This window comes from Drosophila kikkawai, chromosome 3R, assembly GCF_030179895.1.
Source record: "Drosophila kikkawai strain 14028-0561.14 chromosome 3R, DkikHiC1v2, whole genome shotgun sequence".
Lineage (NCBI taxonomy): Eukaryota > Metazoa > Arthropoda > Insecta > Diptera > Drosophilidae > Drosophila > Drosophila kikkawai.
This window is the reverse complement of record NC_091731.1, coordinates 19,274,696-19,297,078: the sequence shown is the minus strand read 5'-3', so window position 1 is coordinate 19,297,078 and position 22,383 is coordinate 19,274,696. Positions and strand designations below refer to the sequence as shown.

The window sequence follows — 22,383 nt, the reverse complement described above, 5'->3', positions numbered from 1 at the left end:
CTCATTGTTACTACGTGGATTACCGTTAATAATCATTTTGAAAGGCGCTAATTCTTGTCTCAGTTTACTTCATTTTTATACATATGGAAACTACAGTATTAAATGATAGTTAAACTTACCTTTATAATCAGACTTTGTTTAAATAAATAAATAAGATTATCAACAAATAAATATTCCTTAAATACAAGAGGTTTGAGTTTGTTCCCCACTTTAAACCCTACTAAAACACACATTTGGAATTATTTTTATCAATTTTCTTGCTTGCAAAACTAAATGGTATCCTTAAGTTTGCTTTTATTTGATCTTTATTATGAATAGCAATTCAATTAATGTTTTTTTAAAACTAATCAATTGCAATTTGTTGTCTTGTTGCGTTCTCATTCGCACTGCAACTGCAACAGTTTCTCTACTGCTCCGACTGCTTTGCTTTGGATTTTATTTCATTTTATGAATAATGTGTTTTTACGTTTTAAGTTCACTTCTCTTTTGTTTTTGTTGCGATTTTATTTACAAAAAGGCATGTCAAAGATTTATGATTATAAAATGTGCGTTGCAAACGGAAATAAAGAAAACAATAATGGGGTAAATGGCAACCAAATAATTGCATTTAGAGACTGGAAAATTTTTTAGACGATTTTCACTCAAGGTTTTTAGCCAATTTTCACTGCATTCTTATTTTTTGTTATCAATTTTTTATGCTCTCGCCTAGGCCGGCTGTCCCTCTAGTTTATAGAAAATACAATATTACTATTATGTATATTTATCATTATTCTCATAAGAAGCACAGTTTATGTTGTTTTAGTTTTTATTTCATCATTTTATGCGTTTACATTTCAATATTTTGAACTTGCTGCTGCTGCTGCCGTACATTTTGTAGTTCCTCATTTAACATTTTTCAGCGCATCGTTTATTTATTAACTTTCTCATTACTTTTATTTATTGTTTGTTTATATATATATATATTTAATTTTGTTGTTGTTAACACTAGACACTAGATAACCTATCAAAAATGGTTCCTTTTTGTTTATAGTTCTTTTTTTGTGGAAAACATGACAATGATGATTAAAGGAAACTTTACAAAAAAAAACAATAAACAGGCTGGAAAAGTCGTTGACCGATGGTAAATGAGGGGGGCGAGGGTTCGGGGGCGGGGTTTTCGGTTCGGACAGACTATATGTGAGAATTGGTCTTGGACGCACGCACGCATAGTTGAACTAAAAGTAGCAATACTATAGCTTAAAATGTAGCGTATAAAAATAGTGTTGTTTCTTATTTTTCTTCTTGTTTGCTTTTATATCATTTTTTTTTTTTTTGTTTGTTTGCATTTGCTTCTCATTTCAGATACGATAATTATTAAATTAAACAAATTGAGAACACTAAATTGTATTTTTAACTTAGGCTGTATAGATGTATATGTATATCGTATTAACTGCAAATACACACGATATCAATGCATTCATTTTTCTTATACTCCTTCTGCGCTTCTGCCTCTGCTTTGACTTCTCTCTGCTTGACTTCTTAGTGAATTAGATTTGTTAAAATGAGCATTTTGAATTGGTTTCTTGACTGAGAGAGGACACACAACACTTCCTCGGTTGCTGTTCGAATTGCTAATGATGAGATTTTAAAATGAGACATAATCGATGGATGAAGGCTCATTTGCTTGGAATGAACGCTGTCGCAAAACGAATTTACTTCGGAATATAATCTGTGTTTATAAAGAAGAGCAAACAGGGGTGTGTGTGTGTGTAAACTTAACAACAAGCGAACAGAAAAAATATTACAATATGCACAATTTTTACGATTTTAGTTTTGTATGTTTTTTCTCTTTTAGATATATTATAATTATTATCATTTATTACAAATACTTCGGCGCTGGCGCTAATTATTACAAAGAACTTTCGGGGCAAATCAATCGTTATCATCATTATTAAATATGCTACCCTTGTTACGGGGCTACTCCTCGAATTGAGCTACAAGAAATCAACTTTACGCATAGAAATGTTATGTATAAAAATTTTTTTCCTTCTCTTATTTGCTTTAAACTTTCTCGTTTCTTGTTTCTTATTTCTCGATTCAAAGATATACATTACAAAGCTTTTGCTATGGCATTATGTGTGTGTGTTTTTTGGGGAGAAGAGGGGGAGTGTGATGGACTGAGGTAATGATGTTAGGCAAACAGTTGAATTCCGAGGGAAATTTGAAAAGGCGGCTGAAACAAACCGATTGAATTAACATTAGAATGAGGAGTGTTTGCTTTCGTAGTTGTTGTTTCTGTAGTTGTAGTTGTTGGTGTGATTGTGGCGTATGGTGTTGTTGTTGCTGCTGCGTAGTAGAGTGTTGGCTAAAATTTATCCTGAAATATGAATAGATTATTGGTCGCAGCCACAGCAATGATATTTTCTTCGGGATGCCAGGCGGTGTGCAGAATCTTCTTGTTAAAGTCGAGACAGTCCACGCTGATCTCGTCCTTCTTCCGTTTGCCGCCAGTGCAAACTTTTCGTGGCTTCAGCACCGTCTTCGGCTTGATGATGTCCCTGGACGCCTCTAGCGTCACATCCTTTTTCGAGTTGCGATCGAACACGCGGAAGAAGTTATTGTAGCTTCCGGTCATTATCGAACTATCCTTGCCATTCCAACAGCACTCGAATTTGTCAAAGATGCAGTCGTTCTCATACAGCGAGCACAGCTTGGCGCGCAGGTATTCGTGGACCTGCATATGTTGCAAAGACAGCAATTAGTACTACGATACACAACATTAAATTCAGGGACAGACTTACCGGATAGGTCTCAATGGGTTTCGTTTCCATGTGCAGATCCCACACCTTGATGCTCAGGTAATCCCTGGAGATCATGTAGCGACCGGAGTTACTTAGTTTGACATCGCTGATGGAGCTAATTATCTCGCTGAAGAAGCTGCGATTCGTTGGATTCTCGGGCTCCTCGAACTGTTTGCTGTGCCGGTCGCATAGCGCCGCCGAACGCATATCACATAATCGTATTGTGCCCTTGGAGCTCGAATAGACGAACACATTGCACTCGGTCGGATGGAATTCGGCCGCGGTGATCACCTCCGTCAGCTCCTCCATGTTAGTTGGCTTGATGTCGACGATGTTGTAGCTCTGATTAACCACCTCTAGGTGCCAGAGGTTGATGCGCAGATCGTCGGCCGAGAGGAAGGTCTCCTGGTCGGAGTTAACGCTAATTGAATTGATGTGATAGGTGTGTGCATTGGCGAAGGTGCGGCGCGGCGATGCCTCCACAAGCAGCGGTATCTGCTTCACGGAAGGCACACGCAGAGCCGTCACATTCTGTGGATCCCGGATCAGGCCGTTCTCCTCCTTCGTGTTGTAGCCCTCGAACGACTTGTCCCGCTCACTGACCTTCCACAACTTGACCGTCTTGTCGTTGGTCGAGAGCAGAAAGTGTACGGGATTCTTCTGTTGCAGCCACCGAATCTTGTTGATCTTCTCCTCGATCTCCAGCGACTTGAGGTAATCGAATTCGGGCTCGTGCGATTGGAATGTCGAATAGACATTGTATTCGCCGCGTCGCGGATTGGCGGCTTTCGAGGCAGGATCTCGCTGGAAGGAAATAATATTTGAAATAACTAAAAGCTACAAAAACATAATATTAAGGTAGGTTTACTTACTTGAAAGATGACGACGCGACCGCCCTTGTCGCCGGTGGCCAGCAACTCGCCATCGTGATTGAATTCCACGCAGGATATGATGTCCGCATCCGTGACATCATCGTCTAAGGCGCCTTTAATCTGTGAGAAGCACCAGGACGCCTCTCCATTACCTGAAAAGACAGAGCACGACCAAATGATGAGTATGCGAGGTGACAACACCTTTGGACAGCTCGAGTTCGATTTGTCGAATGTCGAATTGGTTTGGACAACTTAAAAGAAAGCCCAGGAAGTAAGTGTAACATTTGATTTTTCTCGCACACACACACACACTGCTAGAAAGGACAACGGTGACGACGGCAACGACCGCGACCATGTCCTGAGCCTGCCCAAATATTTGCTAATGACGCCATGCCTGGCCTTCCATGATGTTGGGACGCGACACACACTTTAAAGCCCTTTAAGCTCTTGGCCAAATATTCTTTCTTTCCGTTTCCTTGTCTCGTAGCTCTTAGACCCAACCCCAGTCCACCCACATTTCCCACTTTCCTGTTGGCCAATTCTCTCTGCCACTTTTAGCGCGATTGCGGTATGTTGTGTAAACGATGACGTTGTGCTGGGGAGGCCTTTCTACATTTCTAAGACCACCCACACACATGGGAGCATTTCATTTTGAAAGTGTATTGAATATAGTATTTATTTACAGTGGATTTTGACCCTCAGACTGAACTGTTTTGGAAGGACTTCAATCTAAGGAGTATTGATTCTTTAAATATTTTGTTGTAAAATAAGACTTAAGACATGCAATCCTTCAATAAAAAATAAGTATTTCTCAATATGCTTTCGAAATTGTTTAATAATTTATTTAAGAAAATCTGCAGAATATCAATATAATTCAATTTACTGATTTTTATAAGCTTTCCTTTTATTGCTTTAATTGCTAAGCCTTGCTGCTGTCAATTTATTAATTACATAAAGAAACCTCTAGCTTGATCTTGCTCCGCAGTCTTCAAGAATTTCAATTACTTATCACTTTTCCAATGTTTGACAAATTATTTGAAGAAATATTGGAAATGCTTGTCATGCCCACAGTAGCTTCATTTCGTATCTACCACTGGTCTTTTTGTTTCGGGACCCATGTCTGAGTAGAGTATGTGTTTGTGTGCGAATTTTGCCAATTTTTTCATCGTTCCTAAATATTCATTTGGTTTTGTTTGTTTGTTTGATTTTTTTTTTTTTGGCACAGCCCTTGCCCAGCCCAGTCCCATGTGCTGTGACCTCATTATCCGCTTACTGTTGGCAGTCGGTTGGCTTTTTTCTGCCCGCGATGTTGCCTGATGGCTGCCATTGACGACGACGTCATGATGTGATTGTGTTTATTCCTACTTTCAGCCTCTGCCGCTGTAATAGTGGTGTTGGTGCTGCTGCTCCCATAATAGGATCAAAGGCAGTCGCCCAATTAGTCAGTCATCATAATTCAGTCGTTTTCGCTATATATCCCGGCACTATTTTTAGATTTGCAATATAAGTTTGTGGGGAGAATCGCACCCGCCCACTCAAATGCAGCACACAGCCATATGCAGTTTTAGAGTCGTTGAACTCGTGACAGACGTTAATGCACAAATGAAAGCAAAAGTGCAGTAATATAAATAAATTCTAAGATGAAATGGCATTGCTAGGACAGCCATCAATATTTTTATTGGTTAGTAAATTTCCCTATTTTTATTTTACGGATATGACATTTTAATTACAAATCAAATATTTAGTTCCGGAAAGAGTAAGATATTGAAGGTCATGTTATATCTATTATTTCTATTTTTATAATAATACAAATAAAAGTGTAAAAGAACTTCACAAAACCATCATACACTTGCAGTAACCTTACTGTAGCATTAGTTTTAATAGTTATATTTAGAACATTTACCGCACCCTTAGTGCAAATACAAAGCTCAATCTTTAGATACTAAAAAGAATTGTAAAAAATATATATTAGAAGTAATTTCTGCCATAAACTGATTCTATTTATTGAAACAAAATACTCAAGCAATTACTTCCAAATAAGTAAAGCCCACTCATGACCGAATTTTTGTATTTTGGTTCCCATAGCACAAAAAGACAACAAAGACCCCCCCTGCACATAAATCTCAGATAATTGCAGAATTTTCGTTAGACAAAAAAATAACGCAAAAAATAAGACTAATCTGAAATTGCTCTCACTCGGTTGCTCTGCTCGCTAGCTAGCGTATTTATTCGCCAGATCGTATATAAACGTACACATAAAGAGATAAGTAGATTTTCATGAGCGCCCCGCAAAATGGAACAAAATAATGAAACTCAAATATTGACACAATTATTTAACACAACCACGCGATGTCGCCGCTAAAGCCAAAGCTCTCCTCACTCTATCCCGCCATTCCTGCCTGCGCTATACTACTTTTTCAGTCTATATACGCTATAGAGATAGACAAATGGACGACCTAGAGAATGGCGGAATGGACTGATTGAATGACTGACTGGCTGACTGGCGATACAAAAGGCAAGGTGAAAATAGGTAAGCGTTAGGGGAGAAGAAATGTTAGGGAAATCCTTTTGTTTGGCAGCCAGCTGAATAAGTTTCGTCAAAGAAAAGCTTTAGAGAAATAATTCATATGCATGACTGAACCCACTGAGCAATTAGGAATATTGGCTAGAAATTATTAATGAAACGAAATATTTTGGGAAAAAGGAAACCAAATACTAAGAGAAACCAAATGGGGGAAAAACCTAGGTAAACTACCCCTTTTTCCTTCATAAAATCGTCTTTATGTGGAAGTCCAAGTTTAAGGCTCTAAAAATACACATTTTTCTTATAAATACCTGTATTTTTTAACTACATTTAGCAAACAATGAGAAAACTCAATACAGAACTGACCTATTTGATAATTGATTGGTTGGTTTGTTGCTTTAGTTATGATCTCAGCTTGTCCGGCTTCTTTGCCCATGTAAATTTGCACTACAAATTGAGAACAGAAAGGCTTAACGTTCAGTCTCCTCCACTCCTCCCCCCCTTGTCAATTACCATATCCAATCTAATCTAAGGCACACATCAATCTGTCACCCCTTTACAATCTCCATTTTGCCTTATGACAGGCGAGTAGTGTGCAGCAGCAGCAGAGCGGCAGGCAGGCAATAAGGTCTAAAAACTTATGTAATGTCTGTTTGGAGACCATGTTTTGTGTTGGGTCCTTACATGCGCATCCCATTAGGGAACGTCCATGCCCACTTGTGCGTATCTTGCAGTGAAACTACTCCAGGAAATCGGGCAGACAGACAAGACAAGACAACACGGCTGCATATAAAACGGCCAAATAATTTTGCATACTGAAGAATCTCGAAGCCTTTGCGACGACGTCACGTTGTCTGGGAGCAAACGGGGGGAATCTCATAAAATAATGGGGGTTTGGAAGGGGGTGGTGGTGGGTCGGTTGCCTTTGGTCCATTGCGACTTTAACTCAATTTGCACAAGGCGAGGCACACGATCCAGTTTCGACACTGAGAGCTGTACATCTATTGACCGAACCAATGTATACGCCGCATTCTCAGCACTTGTGCAATTGTTTATTATTTAATTATGGCAATTGTACCTCTATATTGAGTATGCGGACAAAATCAATTTGATACTCTTTTAGTAGGGGGTAGTATTTTCTACCTAGAAACTTCCTAAGCTCTATAATTATGTTTGTAATCTGTTTTTATAATATTGTATGACTTTTGTATAATTTTTATATAGTTTTTTCCAATTGGTTCAAACGTTTATAAATGTCACAAGGATGTTTGTCAGAGCATTCCCAGGTTCGGCTATAGAAACTGTTTTTTATTATATTCTTTGTGGGTCATTTAAAAGGTATTAAAGGGTATTGTGAAGATTGGTACCCATTTCATCTGATATCTATATTATCCTTTAAATTAAGGAAGCTATTCCTTTTTTTTTTAACATTGATCCTGATATGGTGTGACTCCTGTTTATCGTAACAAAATCGTGCTCCAGGTTTATGAGTTGCTTTACTTCCCTCTGGCCTTTTAAAATAGTTAATGCAATTTGGGGCGGGGGCGGGCATTTGTTGAAAAAAAAAAAAAATGTCAAGGGGCGGTGCTAAAAAGGGGCGGAGGTGGGGCGGGGGCCTGTCAATTTAATAGGTTTTTATTTTTTGCATGCCGTTCACGTCGCTGACGGCGTTCCGTTCAAGTGCAAAGATCAATGTTAGTTGATAGGGAAAAGTTGTTTTTCGCTCAACGCAGTCGAGACTTTTGACTAGTTTGTTTACTTTTCACTGAATTTGTTTATCTGCTGTTTTTAGCGAATTAAATGCCAAAATCAAAAGTGAACAAATAATCGAAAATGAAACAAGGAATCTAGACGAAGAATATGTACTCTTTTCAAAAGTTTCTTTGGTAATTAATTATAATTTTAATATATTATTATTAACTTGTATTTATAGAAATTGATCAGTCCCCTAAAAGCTTTTAATCCCTATATATTCTTTAATGATCAATCACAGATATCAAATTTCACAGCTTTCCAAAGATCTATCGCAACTACAATACCCTTGAACAGGGTATTAAAACAAAGTTGGCAGTTCCCACACATCTAAAGCCAACGACGAACGAGGAGGTAAAAAGGGAGAGCAAAAGAGAGGAGAGAGATATTTAAACTTACCGGCCATGACAGTTGAACAGTTTGCGTCGATTTCAAAGCAGCGCCAGCAACAACAACAACAATGCGGCAACAAAAACGGAGCGACAACAAAAATAACAAGAACAAAAGGAAAAAGGCGAAAGGAGCTGTCGCTCCGTCTCTTTCCAGCAAGGGCTGTCGTGTGTGTGTGTGCGTGCTAGCGTGTTGTTGTTGCTGTGGCCTTTTTGAAATTTCAAAGTTGAGCGCGATTTCTTTTCTCCTTTCACTCTCCTTTTGTTCCTAAGGACGCAGAACGCTGACTTTTGGTTTTTTTTCACTTATTCCTTTGATTACACTTTGGTTTACTTTTTCCGTATATCTATTATTTGCATTTAATTCCTCGGTTTATGTTATTTTTGTAAGCACAACTTAAGCACGTAGAAGGGGAAGAAAAAAACTGGAAAAGTAGGGGGAAAATTTTGTTTTCTTTTTGTTCTCCATCATTAGCAGCGCAGCGGCAGAATTTTGGCGTGCGTTGTGCGAAAGTGTGCGTATGCCAGAGAGAGAGAGAGAGGTAAATGAAAGAGAGAGACAGAGAGCGAGTGCAGCCGGTGGTTGTGAGAGTGAAGAAAGACAGAAAAGGGAAATAACTTCACACCGATAAAACGCGAATTAATCACAAACGTAATATTTGCCACCTAATCCATATTAATTATTATTTATTGCATTTGCCAAAACAAATACAAACCACTCACACACACAAAAGCATACTGATGCAGAGACACGTTTGCGCCGCCCGCTTTTGCCTTTGTTTTATCGCGTATTCCGAGCGAAATATATACGCGAAATCTAACCTTCAAAATGGTGCACACAGAATATTATTTTGATTACTTTTTATGCATGTCGATTAGGTGAAGGGAAAAAACTAAAAACCGCGTGACTTGCACATCCCGGTGCTTCCCTCTTGTCTTCGAAAACGACGCACAATCAATGGTCGATAGCTTTGTTGCAACACCCGCTTTATGCTATGTTTGCTGTGTTTATTTTAGAACGCCGAAAATCTAATATGGCAAAAATAAAGATTGACGCGAAATATGTCTGTTTTCCCGATTGCGATTCACCGCCGCTCTCTGCTGCCTCTTCTTCCCGTTTTTGCCGCCTCTTTTGCTGCACTGCTTCGTCGTTGCGTCGTAATATGAATGTGTGTGAGTGTGGCTTTTGCACAAGCATTCCACTTAATATTTTGCCGAACACGCACTTTACGTACTATATACACGCTCCGGTCGCCGTTTTAACTTATTTAGTAACTAACGGATTGCAATAAATACAACGCAAAATGGAAGTACAAATTTTGTTGCAAATTTCGCACTTTGCTAGAGCTGCAGTGTTGCCAGATGCAATTTTGGCTTTTCGCCTAAAAAATCTCTGAAAGTTTAACAAGCTGGCAGCACATTGAGTGGTAATCTGTTATCGATAAAGGACACTAACTGTGCAAATCGGTATAATTTCGGCCTAAAGAAGGTGGAGGTATTGGACACCGACTTGTATAAAAAGGTGGGTAACTCTGATTAAGATTGGCGGAGTGGCAACCTTGCGACATTGTGCGGAAAACCTTACCGAATTTGAATTGTGGAAATTATTAAAAATACAATTTTAATTTCGTCTTTAACAATATATAAAAAAAGTTATATAAATATAATCTTAACTTTTTATGCCTTTTTAGGTCATATTTAAAGTTAAGAAGTTATAATATGATCCCTGACCTATTTTAATATCCGAACACAGATCTAAAAATAAAAAAAGTGAAGACCCACAGACCTGGATAGCTCCCACCTGGTCATGACTCGTTGCTATTAATAACTTTAAAATTGAATCATATTACGTACATATTTTGAAGTCCCAAAAAATGTTGATAATATAAAAATACAATCAAAACACCGTCCTGATTAAGAGGATCCTCTTCTTTCTCTACTTGACACCATTTATCAATAAGATATCACCCATTTACCAGCTAACCCTGACCTATTTTTCTCTTGCACGTTTCCCGAAAAATCTGAAATCAGGTCAAAACAGATATTTACTCACTTGGCGGCTTCTTGGCCCCGTTTATATTGATGGCCGTGTTGAGCATGTTGCCGATCTTGGTGATGCTCGACTGGCGCATAAAGGTGCGCGGCGGTAGGATGGGGGTTGGTGCTGATGCTTGCTGCAGCTGCTGCGGATCCGGCGGCTCCAGCACCGGACTCTGCCGGCCCCAGCGTCCCATGGCGGCGGCTACCGGAGTGTGCGAAGGTGGATATTATGTACCCGGCAGCTGTCCGGCGATCTGCAAGCAAATTGAATGATCGAATCTATTAGCAAGTCAACTGCATACACACACCGATTGTATAATGCAGGTGGGCCGTGAGCGGATAGGTGAGTACGGGTCCCATGAGCGGGCTGCGTGTTTTTGAATTTGTCGGGTAATTAACACCTGTCGCACACCTCTCGCTCTCGGTGGCGTTCTCCGGCGATCGCGGGCCAGCCCTCGAGCTCACCTCATCTCCCCCAAAAAACAAATGGGTTGTGCAAATGAATCGTCGTCGTCGTCGTCTCTCTTGTCGTTTGTTTACCTTAGAAATTACGTCTGCGTGCAAAGGAGAACAAAACATCTGCTTTTCGGCTTTTGAATTAAATTCCGCCGCCTGCGTGTTTAATAAATTTAAGTTTAAGTTTTTTTTTTGTTATGTTTCGGCCAGCCGCAAGAGAGGTGTGTCTGCCTGGTCTTCATCTATTTTGTGGTTTTGTTTTTAATAGCACGCCATTTAATTTATTTCGTTCCGTCAGCAATCGAAATAATATTCCGAAATTCTTATATTTTTTTTCTTAAACTGGCTCAGGCGTTCCAATTAACAATTACACAAAAAGCAATTTCGCTAATCGCCAACTCAAATATTTGAGTTTCCAACTGTGAGAAGGAAGGAAGGCAGCAGCACCGCGCGAAAACGTCAGAGTGGAAAATTTTTAGCGGTGCACAAGAGAATTTTGGGAAAGACAAAAACATATTTAACTAGTAATTTCGTCGACATCTGTATCATAAAACAGTTTTGGTCAAATTAATACTTGATTCATGGCCATGAACAAACAATAACAGCAGAAAGCATTCGTTTAAGGCTTTGAAATAAAATTGAGTTTAAAACAATATTAAAATTAATTCTAAACGAAAAAAAAATCTTAAATATAAACTAATTTATATTATTCTTATTTCATAGTTAATTTTATATGTTATATAAAACTACTATAACTGTATAGCTGTGTTCTTTTCACTTTTAGTATGTGTTTTTGTAATATTAAATTTATTTAAAAGGGATTTTTGCATATGTACAACACCACTTAAACATTGATTCTTTTCCAGCTTTAGGATCCACCCAGAAAAGGTACTTTGCCTTGTTTTTTTTATTGAAAAAACAGGTGAAGTTTGTTTGTGATTATGAATTCTTAAAGGTAAAAACAAGTTACAAGCATAACAAGTTATAAAGACTTTTTTTATGATGGCTGTAAAATGTTGGTTTTGATAAATACATTTAATAATGTACAACATTTCAGTACATTTCTTGGGCGGTTCAATGAACCTGTTAAATAAAATAGGATAGAAATTCATTTGATAAGAGTTTAGAATAATAAGAACACCCTGTCAATTTAAAATGTTTCTTGGTGAGAATAGAAATCGGCTCTAAATATTGTTATTTATTTTTCTATAATTTTAACTTCATTCTGAAAACCCAGGGAAGCCTTATAAAAATTTAAAAAATATTTGAATTTTGTGTCCTATTTGTTATTCTTATTCCATATTTTTACAACTTACAACTTCCTTAAGGTCCTGTGCGCATAAACTTATGTCTTTTGAACTTATAGCTTTAGGAAGAACTTCTTTAAAATAAATAATAATAATAATAAGGTAAACCCCCCCCCCATAGAAATGTTTGGTGTTTTGTTGCTACTATAATGTTGTGCCCATTTGTGCACCGGCACACACACACGACATGTGTCAATGTTGTGTCGGCGGCAGTGTGTACGATTTTATTTCACACATTTTCGCAATACGGATATACAGTTACAATATGAAGGCGAAATTCCCCCACGTCCATTTAAGGAGATATATACGTATGAACATACATATGTATATCCACATGCAAATCCGGGGTGTACGCAACAAGTTGAGGAGCCCGCGACATAAACACATGTATGACTAATGGCCAAGAAGAATGAAGATGGAAGAAGGCAGGCCAACGTGCAGAACAAAAATCAACGGACAAGAAAAAAATATAACATGGGCAAAAATGCGGTGAATTGTAATCCAATTAATGGACTGCGTCTTCAATGTCTCGCCTCGTAGCCGTAGAAACGTGAGTGCGGCAGCCCAATCACGTATTAAAAAAACCTTGCCACTTCTTCGTTATGGGGAATACAGTGGAAGTTGGCTATGGAATACTGCAGGAGGTTTTTACTTCTTAGATGATAAGATATTCAAAGACCTGCTCCCATAAAGTGACAAAAAGATAATAAGAATAAATAAAATATCGCATAAGCATTATAGATAACAAGAACAAAAGCTGAAGTTTAATGTGCTTGACTTTAAGATACTCAGTATACTTAGTTTGCTTGTTAATTTAGTGCCTTAAAATATAATACTAACAATTTTAATTTTAAATTTTCTGTAAAAGTATTAATTTAAGATCTAGGTCTATCGAGCCATCTAAGGTTATTCACTTAAAATTTGTCCCTGGTTATAATACACTCGCCATCTACTGGATAGTGGGTATAAAAACTTTATCAAATAACATTTGAATGGGTAAATTTATTATGTGTTTTCAAGTTGTCAGAGATATTAACTTTTGTTTATCATCTATCATGGTTGGGCAACTCTGTTAAACATGACAAAGAATCTACAAATAATGTAAACTACTTGAAACCAAACAAATATTACGTATACGTCGAAGTTCTGTACACTTTAAAGAACTAACATAACACTGTTTAATATTAAACAATATATAAAAATATAATTCAAACTCAAATAAGTGGGAATCATAAATAAAACTAAGATAATTATTGTGGAAAATACAATTTAAAATGAAAATTAAAATATACTCCATCTATTCTATATATTGTTCTAGTTGTTCTTAACCCACATTTACTGTTCTACCATAAATGTCATTGCAGCTCAAAAATAACCCACCAGAACGTTGTAGAGAAACGAAAATAAACATTAGAAATGAAATGAAAGGTCTATTAAAGAGTATGTGGCATGTGAATGAGTGCAGAGACAAGCGCCAGCTTTGTTTTCCCCCGAATTACAACAGCAACAAAAACCAAAACAATAGCAAATAAATAGAGAGAGAGCGTTTTTCAAGAAAATAATCATGCCTGCGTTATTTTGTTGTTCTTCGTGTTGTTCGGGAAATGACAAAGACAGGCAGCGGAAGCGGGAAAAGGAACTCAAAAATAAAATTAGACAAATAAACCAAATCTTTCTTTCTTTTTTTTTTAAATGTTTTTAAATATATATATGTTTAGCATTGGGCGATAGCAAAAGGAAGGTGAAATTTTTGTAAAGGTGATTTTTGTTCAAAACAAAATGTTGAATGAATTTTTAAGGCTATGTCTAAGAGGTATATTAATTGAAATGTTATAAATACTTAATTCTTAAAAGGGTAAGCCTTAATTATTCAAATAAAAAATTATTATAAATAAAAGAACTATTATTTAATAATTAAATTAGACTAGAAAGTTAGATAATATTACTTATAAGTCTAATGGAAACTAAACAATTTGATTTATGTACTTTTTATACGCCATTTAAGTCAATGTTTAATGCATGAATTTATTTAAAATCAACCCAAAATAAATCAATATTTATCTAAATTTTAATTAAAGCAACAACTCTACTCTCAGTGAACTTCCGGATGCCCTCGGTCGTTTGATATTTATTCCGCTTGAGGCAATTACCAAATTCACATAATTAAAAAGCCTATAAATAGTGTGTCCAACAGTTTTAGAGCCACCTGAACACGTGCCACACGAGACCCATTTGGATTCAACAGCCTCCTTCTTACCCCACATCGTTGCCACAACAGAACACTCAACAGCCAAAGTCCAACCAGGTAATCATTGCTGGCTTTTTGCTTATTTTTGGATCTGTCAACCCTTCTCGTGTCTGGTTTGCTTAATTTTCCCTTAATGTGGAGGAGGAAGGGGGCCTGCTCTGCTACTGCTAGATTGTTTATATTTAGCTATTCTCATGCGCTCGCGTTTGCCAAACTGTCTATAATATGTCCATCAAAGTGTCTCTTGTGCCGGTACGCGCTGCGTTGACGGTTTGACAGGCATTGGCGGTACGCACAGGACAGCCGCATTTTGGGGGGGGGGGATATATAAAAAACAATATAAAGATAAACAATCAGATGTTGGGGCGGACGTGATTGCTACCATATGTCCGGTCGGATCAATGCGACCAATAATGTGCTTATCAAACTGTTTCGGCGCATCCAATTAATACACTTCATGGCCCCTCAACCTCAGCGCACTCCTGCCCGTCTCACTCCGCTCGTGACTGTCGGCTATAATGAAACTAATTAGCATTTGACAAACACCATTCCTCATCATATATATTGCTCCATACAGTGGGTTTAAGGAAACAGAATAGGAAAATAATTAGGAAAATAAAATCTCAAATAACAGATTTCTTCTATCTTTATAAGATAAACTATCTTTAGGGTTTTTATAAGTATTTAAAACTCATTTGCAGTCGCTATTTAATTTAAATATGTACTCTTATTTAGTCAATATATCATTATTATCACCTATTTATGATTATCTCTTATTATCATTATCTAATTTTAATAATTTACTAATTTAATTTAACGTAATTTAAAGGAAACGGAAGCAGTAAGTGAGGGTGATGGCCCCCTTGTTTATTTTGGTCTCTTTTAAGCTTTAGAATTCAGAATCTAGTTGTTACCCATCAAATATATACTAGGGTATTCATAAAGTAAAAATAAGTGATGTATAAATGTAATAGATACATAAATAATTTTCAAATTTTAAAAAGAATCTTGATAAGAAATAGTTCAGCTTAAATCGACTTGACTTTCCTTTGACTTTCCGGTTATAAATATTTCCAAATTTTTGGCTTTTCTAAATCGTATCCTTTTAAATGATCACAATAAATAATTATTCATGAATAATTCAAACCCCTATCACTTTCTAACTACACATATTAATAATTAAAACCCAAAAACAAACGCTTCCGACCCATTGTATTAATAAAGAAAACAAATAAGTACAGGACCAAATGTAGGAGGTTTCGTACTCCAGTTGGAAAAACAAATTATAAGCTCCCACAAATAATGATACACAGCAGTCACATGGAGAATTGGAATCAAGATAAATACGAGTGTATGTGGTTTTGTTCGCTTTTTTCAGCAATTTGTTCGATTTGCTAATGCGAACAGCTTAGGCAAATATTTTGGCATAAAAGTCAGCAAGTGACAAAATAGTAGCTATTAATTGTTTGTAAGCCGACTGAGTTGCTCGCCGTCTAAACATGGCCAGTGCGAGTCAATAGTTGTTGTTGATTGTTTGGTTTCGACCGAAACAAAGCCGCCTGAAAATGTTGTTAACCTCAAAAACCGCCAAGAACGTCAACAAGTGAAACTTGGATTTGGTGGGGCTAAAAGTAAGATACACTAGGAAAAGAAGTTTCATTATTTTGGGACATTTTTGGTACTCCTAACTTTTGTCTTTATAAAATAGGTCTTAAGCTGTCATGTTCAAGATAAAACTTAAAACTGTTATTAAAACAATTTAGGTGTACTCAACCATAAAAAATGAATACTTTAATATCAACAAAAAATATGAAATTTAATATTAATTAATATTAAATATAATTTTTGTTGTACGATTTTAAAGGTAAACATTTTTTGGCAATCCCTAGTATAATAAATATTTCTGTTATATTTTACCGGTCTTTAAATTGATTTTTTTTTAAGCAAAACATCTTTAGGTAAAATTATTTTGTAAAATATTTTTGGAGCCGGAATGGATGACCAAAAATAAAAAAATAATGAAGAAAACCTTAACTTTTAAGTGCTCCAAAATCCCCCCTTTCAGGACCAGCCAAGTTTTATTCCAAGTGTAGAGAAACTAGAGATTCATTCGTCGGATTTAGACACCCCCTGCAAAAAGGTTGACGTAACGAGTCTAGAAACCAGCTAAAAGCCAAACTCTTAGCATTTCCAGGCATATTTTTTTGGTGGTATTGAAACAGCTGTCTTGCCCATATCCGTGGCATTTGAATGGAAACCACACGCGCGCGAATTAATAAACATTTTAGCACTTTTATGCAGCAGCAGCGGGGTACCAAAACTCAACTCACCAGCGGTTTCTGGAGAGTCCAAACCACAAAGACAGGAAAATCGCAGCGGATATCAGAAATCGAGAACCTGAAGAATCACAGCGACGAATCCGAACATGAACGCTTGTTTTTATTTTAATTGACTGTTTTTAGATATGTCATAATTTGCCCATGCACTTGGCTATTTTTAAATATTCCTCTGATATTTCGTTGTTGGATTTCCTTTTATTTTTATGTTCTGTTCATTTTCTGCGCCTTGAGATCGTCTCTCACTCTCTCTCTCTCTCCACACTGTTGTAACGGTTAAAATTCCTGTCTGCACATGCGATTTTACTTCACTTCTTCGCACTCGGCGGCTTTCATTTGTTATTTGTTGTTATCACACTGGCAAAAGGCGTACAAAGGCACAATGTAAGCTAATTTAAATTGAATTCAGCGCCCGGGAGCAAGTGGAAAATAAGGAAACCGCAAAAAGGCGAAACCGTCAACGCGGCGACGTTAAAATTAGCACTGAAAAGCGCCTATGATTTCTTTGCGGACTGCGCCTCTCACCGTTCGCCCACCAGAGATGACAGCTTTTTTGGAGCCATAAATAAAAGCCAGATCAACAAGTGAAAGTATAGAAAAGCTAGTTCCCTGTAGAATCGCTGCTGAAAAATATTATTTTAAGGGGAAAGGTAATTCATGTCTTAAAAAATGTAGAAGTCATGGAACAATAATGATTAATGGTTACATTTAATTTAAATTTAATTTTACATTTAAAAAAAGGTATAGTATAGTATAGAAATTACAACCCAAATATCGGAGACCTTTAATTTTATCCTTTGCGGATTTATTTCAAGGACCCAATTTGAAGTGTTTCCGTTTTAGTTTTGAAAGTTCCTTGTGCTCCCCTTTTAAAACACAAAAATTGGTTGGAAAATATAAAAAATTTAACAAAAAATATATATTTATTTAAGCTTGCATATTTTAATTGAGTAGAAAGTTTTAAAGGACATACTGATGCTTCTTAATTCTCATATAGTCAGAATTTACTTTTTAAAGCTAAATGGACAACACTGTTCTCCGCAACTGCTCACTCTCACTCTCTGCAGCCGGCGCTCTCTTTTGAAGAAGATTTTTGTAAACAAAACCGCGACACGCATATTGTTGCTGCTAATACTATTGTTGTTGTTCTGATAAACGCTAATTTGCCTATTGATATTGATGTTAATTCTCTCGCACATACAGTCGCGCTCACGACAATAGCAGTTAAGTGGAGTGCAAAAGAATAATTTACTTAATTAAAACATTAACTTTTATAGTATTTTGTTAAAATAATATTTTTTTTTAAGTTTATTCAGTAATGAAAAAACACTATTAATAAAAAATTTTGTATAAAAAAATAATAATAATTAGTTAATATTAATAATAACATTAATATACACAAAAGAGGTACTAATAATTATATCTGAGAGTTTAAATCTGTAATTCATTGGCTCCTGGAAAACTACTTAAAATCTTAGAAAATCTTACTATTACCTTGTCCACAGCTGTTGTCATTTATTTACGAGTGGGTGTGATTTGTTTACTCTTTTGGAGCTGCTTAAAAAACAGATTCAATTGCTGTGATGGCCTCTATTAAATCACATTTCACTAGAGATCCCCTGTACTTCCTGACCAGCATATGTCCTTGTTCAAAGTTCTTTAAAAATTACTTAAAAGCCTGCCAGCTGTGTCTTTATATATTTAATAGTCAAAAGGCCCGAGTCCTTATCAAAGCTTCAATAATAGTTATTAGTTGTGGGACTATTTAACTTCCTATCGTCTTCATACTGCCTCAGCTCTGTTCTTTACCATAAATCCTTGTATGCCCTAACCAGCGATTGCCTGTCTTTCTCCGAACTGGTGGACTCTATGCGCAAAAGGTGTTTGTAGTTACTCCAGTCCTTGATGCCGTGGTGGAACATCACCTCCAGGATCATAAGTTGCTCGTATAGCACATCCCATCCCACGCCGATGGTGGCCGCGCACGTCTCGAGGAGCCAGCGGAAGGAGTAGGGGAAATACGGACGCAGCGCTCGTTTGTCCACCTCCCGAATTTTGCTCGTAAAGCCATGCAGGAGCCAGCAGTCAAAGTTGGAGATTTGCAGCACTAACTCTTCCAGGACTGGTGGCTTTTGTTCCGAATCTTCCCCGAAAATGCCATTCGATTCTGTCTCCGACTCGCTGCTGTTAATCAGCTTCTTCTCCAGATGGCGACGTGGCAGATCCAGGGGCACTTCCAACGGATCCATGTTCTCCTCTTCGAAGGTTTGTAACGAGCTGAGGGTGTCGAGGAGAACCTCCTCATCATTATTCAGTTTAATCAGGTAGCTGGGTGTCGCTGTGATCTCCCAAAAGGGATTGGAAGCCTCCAGTCGTTCCCGCATCGCCTGTCGCTGCTGTAATCTGGCCAGATAGGCGGCGCCATAGGTGGCTGTGGGTTGACGGAATTGGAAGTCCGGTCGCTTCTCCTTCCTTCTAAGCTCATTAATCCATACCTCGGACTTAATGTCACAATTAGCACGGAATTCCCGCGTAGTTGGAGTCAAAGCCGCAAGGGGCTGAAAAATACCCACCTTTTCGATGTCTTCCTGGCAGGCGACCTCCAGCACATGCATCTTTAACCCGCGCTGAGCGAAATACTGCTTTAATTCGTTGGTTTCCCCGACGAAGGGATCTAGGTTCCGTTGTGAGTGATCCACGTGCATGAAGTCGGGAATCTGGATGTTCAGGGTGGCGTCCTGCACTTGATGTAGGATCCGTTGGAAGTATGTGTGAGCGGGAGTCAGGCTGGGCTGAAACTCAATGTGATTTTTGGCTACGCTATCTTCAATGGACTCGCCAAAGTGCTGCTTAAGCAGGGCCTCGATGGTGTGGGTCATATTCTCGTATTGACGCTGCATAGCCTGAGTTCCCTGCACCTCGTCGTGGCCGTAATCCTGCTCCTTCTGCTTGCGCTCTTTTACAAGAAAATCATCTACCTGACAATCCGTTTTGTTTGCCACACCAAAGCGACGAGCAAAGCTCTGATTGTATTGAGCAACAATTTCTTTTCTCAGCTCTACGAAATGCATCCACTCGGTGAATACAAAAAGTGGGGGAACTTGAGGTTCATCTCCACCAGCATTCTGTAGTTCTTCATTGATTTGTTTCGCTGACATTGAGATTTTCCTCTCCTTGACATCGTCCAGACCGAAGAGCAATTTCATCACGTACACGATGTAGGCCATCACCCTGGGCTCATAGCGCGGATATACGTGAAAATCCTGGGCAGAAGAGAAGCGTGGCGGATGCAGGTCTAACAAGCTGCCCACATACTTGGCCACCCTTGGAGGTAGGCCTAGCTCAAGGACATAGCGCTCGGCCAGGGCCAGAAGATTGGGCTTTTGAAATTCACTCAGATTTATAAAGTGCGCCATATAGCCCACGTGGTTGCGAAGGTACTGGAAGACACAAAAAAATATTAAAATAGTGATTAAGAACAAAAAGGGAAAAAAAACACACCGTGTATGAGCACTGGTCTCTTAGATTGCCAAGCTCCATCCCCTTGATCAGCGTCTTTCCCTTGGCGGCCACATTTGCGGGCAGATACTTAAGCATATACCGACTGGTCAGGTGCTCCTCTTCGACCAGCCGCAGCAAATCTGTCAGCTGAATGTCGTCTTCAACCATGTTGAGGGCTATGGCCAACACCACATACAACTTGTGCGAATTCAGATTGTAAATGTTTCGATCAAAGTTGTGAAGTTCCTTGGCCTTGGGCCTCAGGCCATGGCACTGCATGCTGCTAACCCTGCTGTGCTTATCCAGATGCTTCAAGGACATCGTGCGCTTGAGGGTCTTACGGGCTTTCCAGGACCAACGCATGCCTATACTCTGTTGTCCGCCGGGGCCTGCTTTCTTAGCTCCACTCTTGGTGTAGCCCGAGGCGTCGAGTTTGCGCTGTAAAGGAGAGCAAGGTTTAAGTTTCGAGATAAGAGCTGACAGTACCAGGAACTCTAGCTAATGAGCGGGGTAATTATGTGATTTGCATAGCCAAAGCGTTGGAGTTCTTGACTATATAAGCACAACATCTCCAAAGATAAGTCAGTAGCAGCAGCTTTACTTGCTTCAAACATGTCTCTGCGTCTGGTTTTGATTTGCTTGGCCATCTTGGCGGTGGCATATGCTCAGCCGGCTCCGGGAGCACCCCAAGAAGCCAATGAGAGTGAGTACTACGAGAATGTTTTAGTTTCTAAAAGATATTTTAAGCTAACATCGAAATTCTATAGCTTCTGAGCCAGTTGAAGGGACTTTGGTGGGACCAATGGATGAGGCCAAGCCGCGCACCCTTGTAATGCTGCTGCCCCTCTTGTTCCCCAATGCATTCTATTTCACATAGTAAACTTAAGTCTTGAATAAAGCTTGTTAATTTGAGTATAAACAATCACCTTGGTTTTGTTCCACATACGAAGCTTGGCGCGTTCATCATTGGGATCGGCAGACTTGATGCCCTTTCTGATCTTCTTAAGCTTTGCCCGCTTGTAGTCATAAATGATGCGTGCATCTCTAAGGGAATAGTGTTTTTTAGTCAAATATTTAGTAATTAAATCTTCCTAATCCTCTCTTTTACCTGTGCAGTACCCGTACATTGAGCTTGGGCAGGCCGTCGTTGCTCCTGCAGAAGGCCACCTCCATTTGGCTCATGTACGCCGCCCACACCTGCAGGGTCATCAGCTTGAGCTCCGGCTTGGCGCCCATGTCCAGCAGCTCCTGGAGGAAGCCGCGCAGCACGTAATTGTAGAACTCCCACGAGGTGATGTCGTTGTTTGCCTCGGCCACCTTCTTTGGCTGGCGAATCACCCGGCTGGTATGCTTTCCACCGGCGGTTTCATTGAAGTCCTCATCAGCGGTGAGGTCCACCGCCTGAATCTGTTGTTTCTGTGTGCCACATTCGATGCAGTAGAAGAAGCCCTCACGCTCCTGGAATGTCTTCTCGCCGCACACATCGCACTGCATGTTGTCAAGGACCTGTATGACCTCCTCCATTTTTAGTTATATATTTTATTTCTGTTTTCTGAGATTGTTAAAGATTTTAAAAACAAAACAGAAACGTGCTTGCTTATTAGTGATGTGAAAATGGCGTGCTGGAGGCGGAGTCTGCAATATCAGGCACATCTCTAGGGCCGTGCTAGTTTTTATCGACTATCGATAATAGGCGCGTTAATCAAAAATCTCTTTTTATTTCGTATAGCCAAAGTTTTTATGCCCTTGTAGTTGGAAATTTGAGAATCAATACATTTTTGTCAAAATAAAAAAGGATAAGAGAACAGAAACTTTCGATTAATCTTAATATTTATATAATCTTAAAATCGAAATTTTGGCTAATATTAAAAATCTCAGAATAATAAGCTATATGAAATACTTCCTGGAATGGAAATAAAACATGGGTATGACTAGATCAATTGGCTGCTGTTGTTTATAATTATTATTTACTAAAAGAATAACCAGGCGATTCGATTTAGCCAAGTTTCGTCCGTTTCTAAATAATAAACTCGCTATTTTAATATTTAAGCTGAAATTTAGACCAACATTATCTTCGTTTTTGTTAAATATTAAAACCATATTGTCTTCAGTTATGTCAGTATCTTTTTTTGTTTGTTTATTGCACAATTACAATATACATGTGTTCACTTTCATATA

The 22,383-nt window shown here is 38.3% G+C and overlaps 2 protein-coding genes across 7 annotated transcripts; both read right to left on the bottom strand.

Annotated features, from left to right (window-relative positions):
• Window positions 1–239: 239 nt before the first annotated feature.
• Window positions 240–17,161, bottom strand: tws (protein phosphatase 2 regulatory subunit tws). Of its 6 annotated transcripts, none has more exons than XM_017168123.3 (5): window positions 16,699–17,161; window positions 10,371–10,611; window positions 3,653–3,804; window positions 2,781–3,584; window positions 240–2,713 (listed from the first exon to the last, which is right to left on the bottom strand). In XM_017168123.3, the coding sequence occupies exons 2-5, from the start codon at window positions 10,549–10,551 to the stop codon at window positions 2,345–2,347; spliced, it is 1,506 nt and encodes a 501-aa protein (XP_017023612.1). In that variant the 5' UTR covers window positions 10,552–10,611; window positions 16,699–17,161; the 3' UTR covers window positions 240–2,344. The 6 variants fall into 6 exon arrangements, with proteins under 6 accessions (XP_017023612.1, XP_070142562.1, XP_041632045.1 ...); XM_070286461.1 differs by lacking the exon at window positions 16,699–17,161 and adding an exon at window positions 10,823–10,950; XM_041776111.2 differs by lacking the exon at window positions 16,699–17,161 and adding an exon at window positions 10,666–10,907.
• Window positions 17,162–18,048: 887 nt separating this feature from the next.
• TAF1B (TATA box-binding protein-associated factor RNA polymerase I subunit B) lies at window positions 18,049–21,830 on the bottom strand. The gene is made up of 4 exons (XM_017168197.3): window positions 21,314–21,830; window positions 21,132–21,249; window positions 20,206–20,643; window positions 18,049–20,144 (listed from the first exon to the last, which is right to left on the bottom strand). The coding sequence occupies exons 1-4, from the start codon at window positions 21,727–21,729 to the stop codon at window positions 18,510–18,512; spliced, it is 2,607 nt and encodes an 868-aa protein (XP_017023686.1). The 5' UTR covers window positions 21,730–21,830; the 3' UTR covers window positions 18,049–18,509.
• Between the last annotated feature and the right edge of the window lie 553 nt (window positions 21,831–22,383).

Excerpts from the sequence above, each read along its gene's own strand:
- tws (XM_017168123.3), bottom strand. The coding sequence starts at position 10,551 with ATGGGACGCTGGGGCCGGCAGAGTCCGGTGCTGGAGCCGCCGGATCCG. Across the intron at positions 3,805-10,370 it reads CGGGGCCAAGAAGCCGCCAA|GTAATGGAGAGGCGTCCTGG; the intron begins GTGAGTAAATAT and ends CTGTCTTTTCAG. Across the intron at positions 2,714-2,780 it reads AACCCATTGAGACCTATCCG|GTCCACGAATACCTGCGCGC; the intron begins GTAAGTCTGTCC and ends CAACATATGCAG.
- TAF1B (XM_017168197.3), bottom strand. The coding sequence starts at position 21,729 with ATGGAGGAGGTCATACAGGTCCTTGACAACATGCAGTGCGATGTGTGC. Across the intron at positions 21,250-21,313 it reads AATGTACGGGTACTGCACAG|AGATGCACGCATCATTTATG; the intron begins GTAAAAGAGAGG and ends CTATTCCCTTAG. Across the intron at positions 20,644-21,131 it reads GTATGTGGAACAAAACCAAG|CGCAAACTCGACGCCTCGGG; the intron begins GTGATTGTTTAT and ends TCTCCTTTACAG.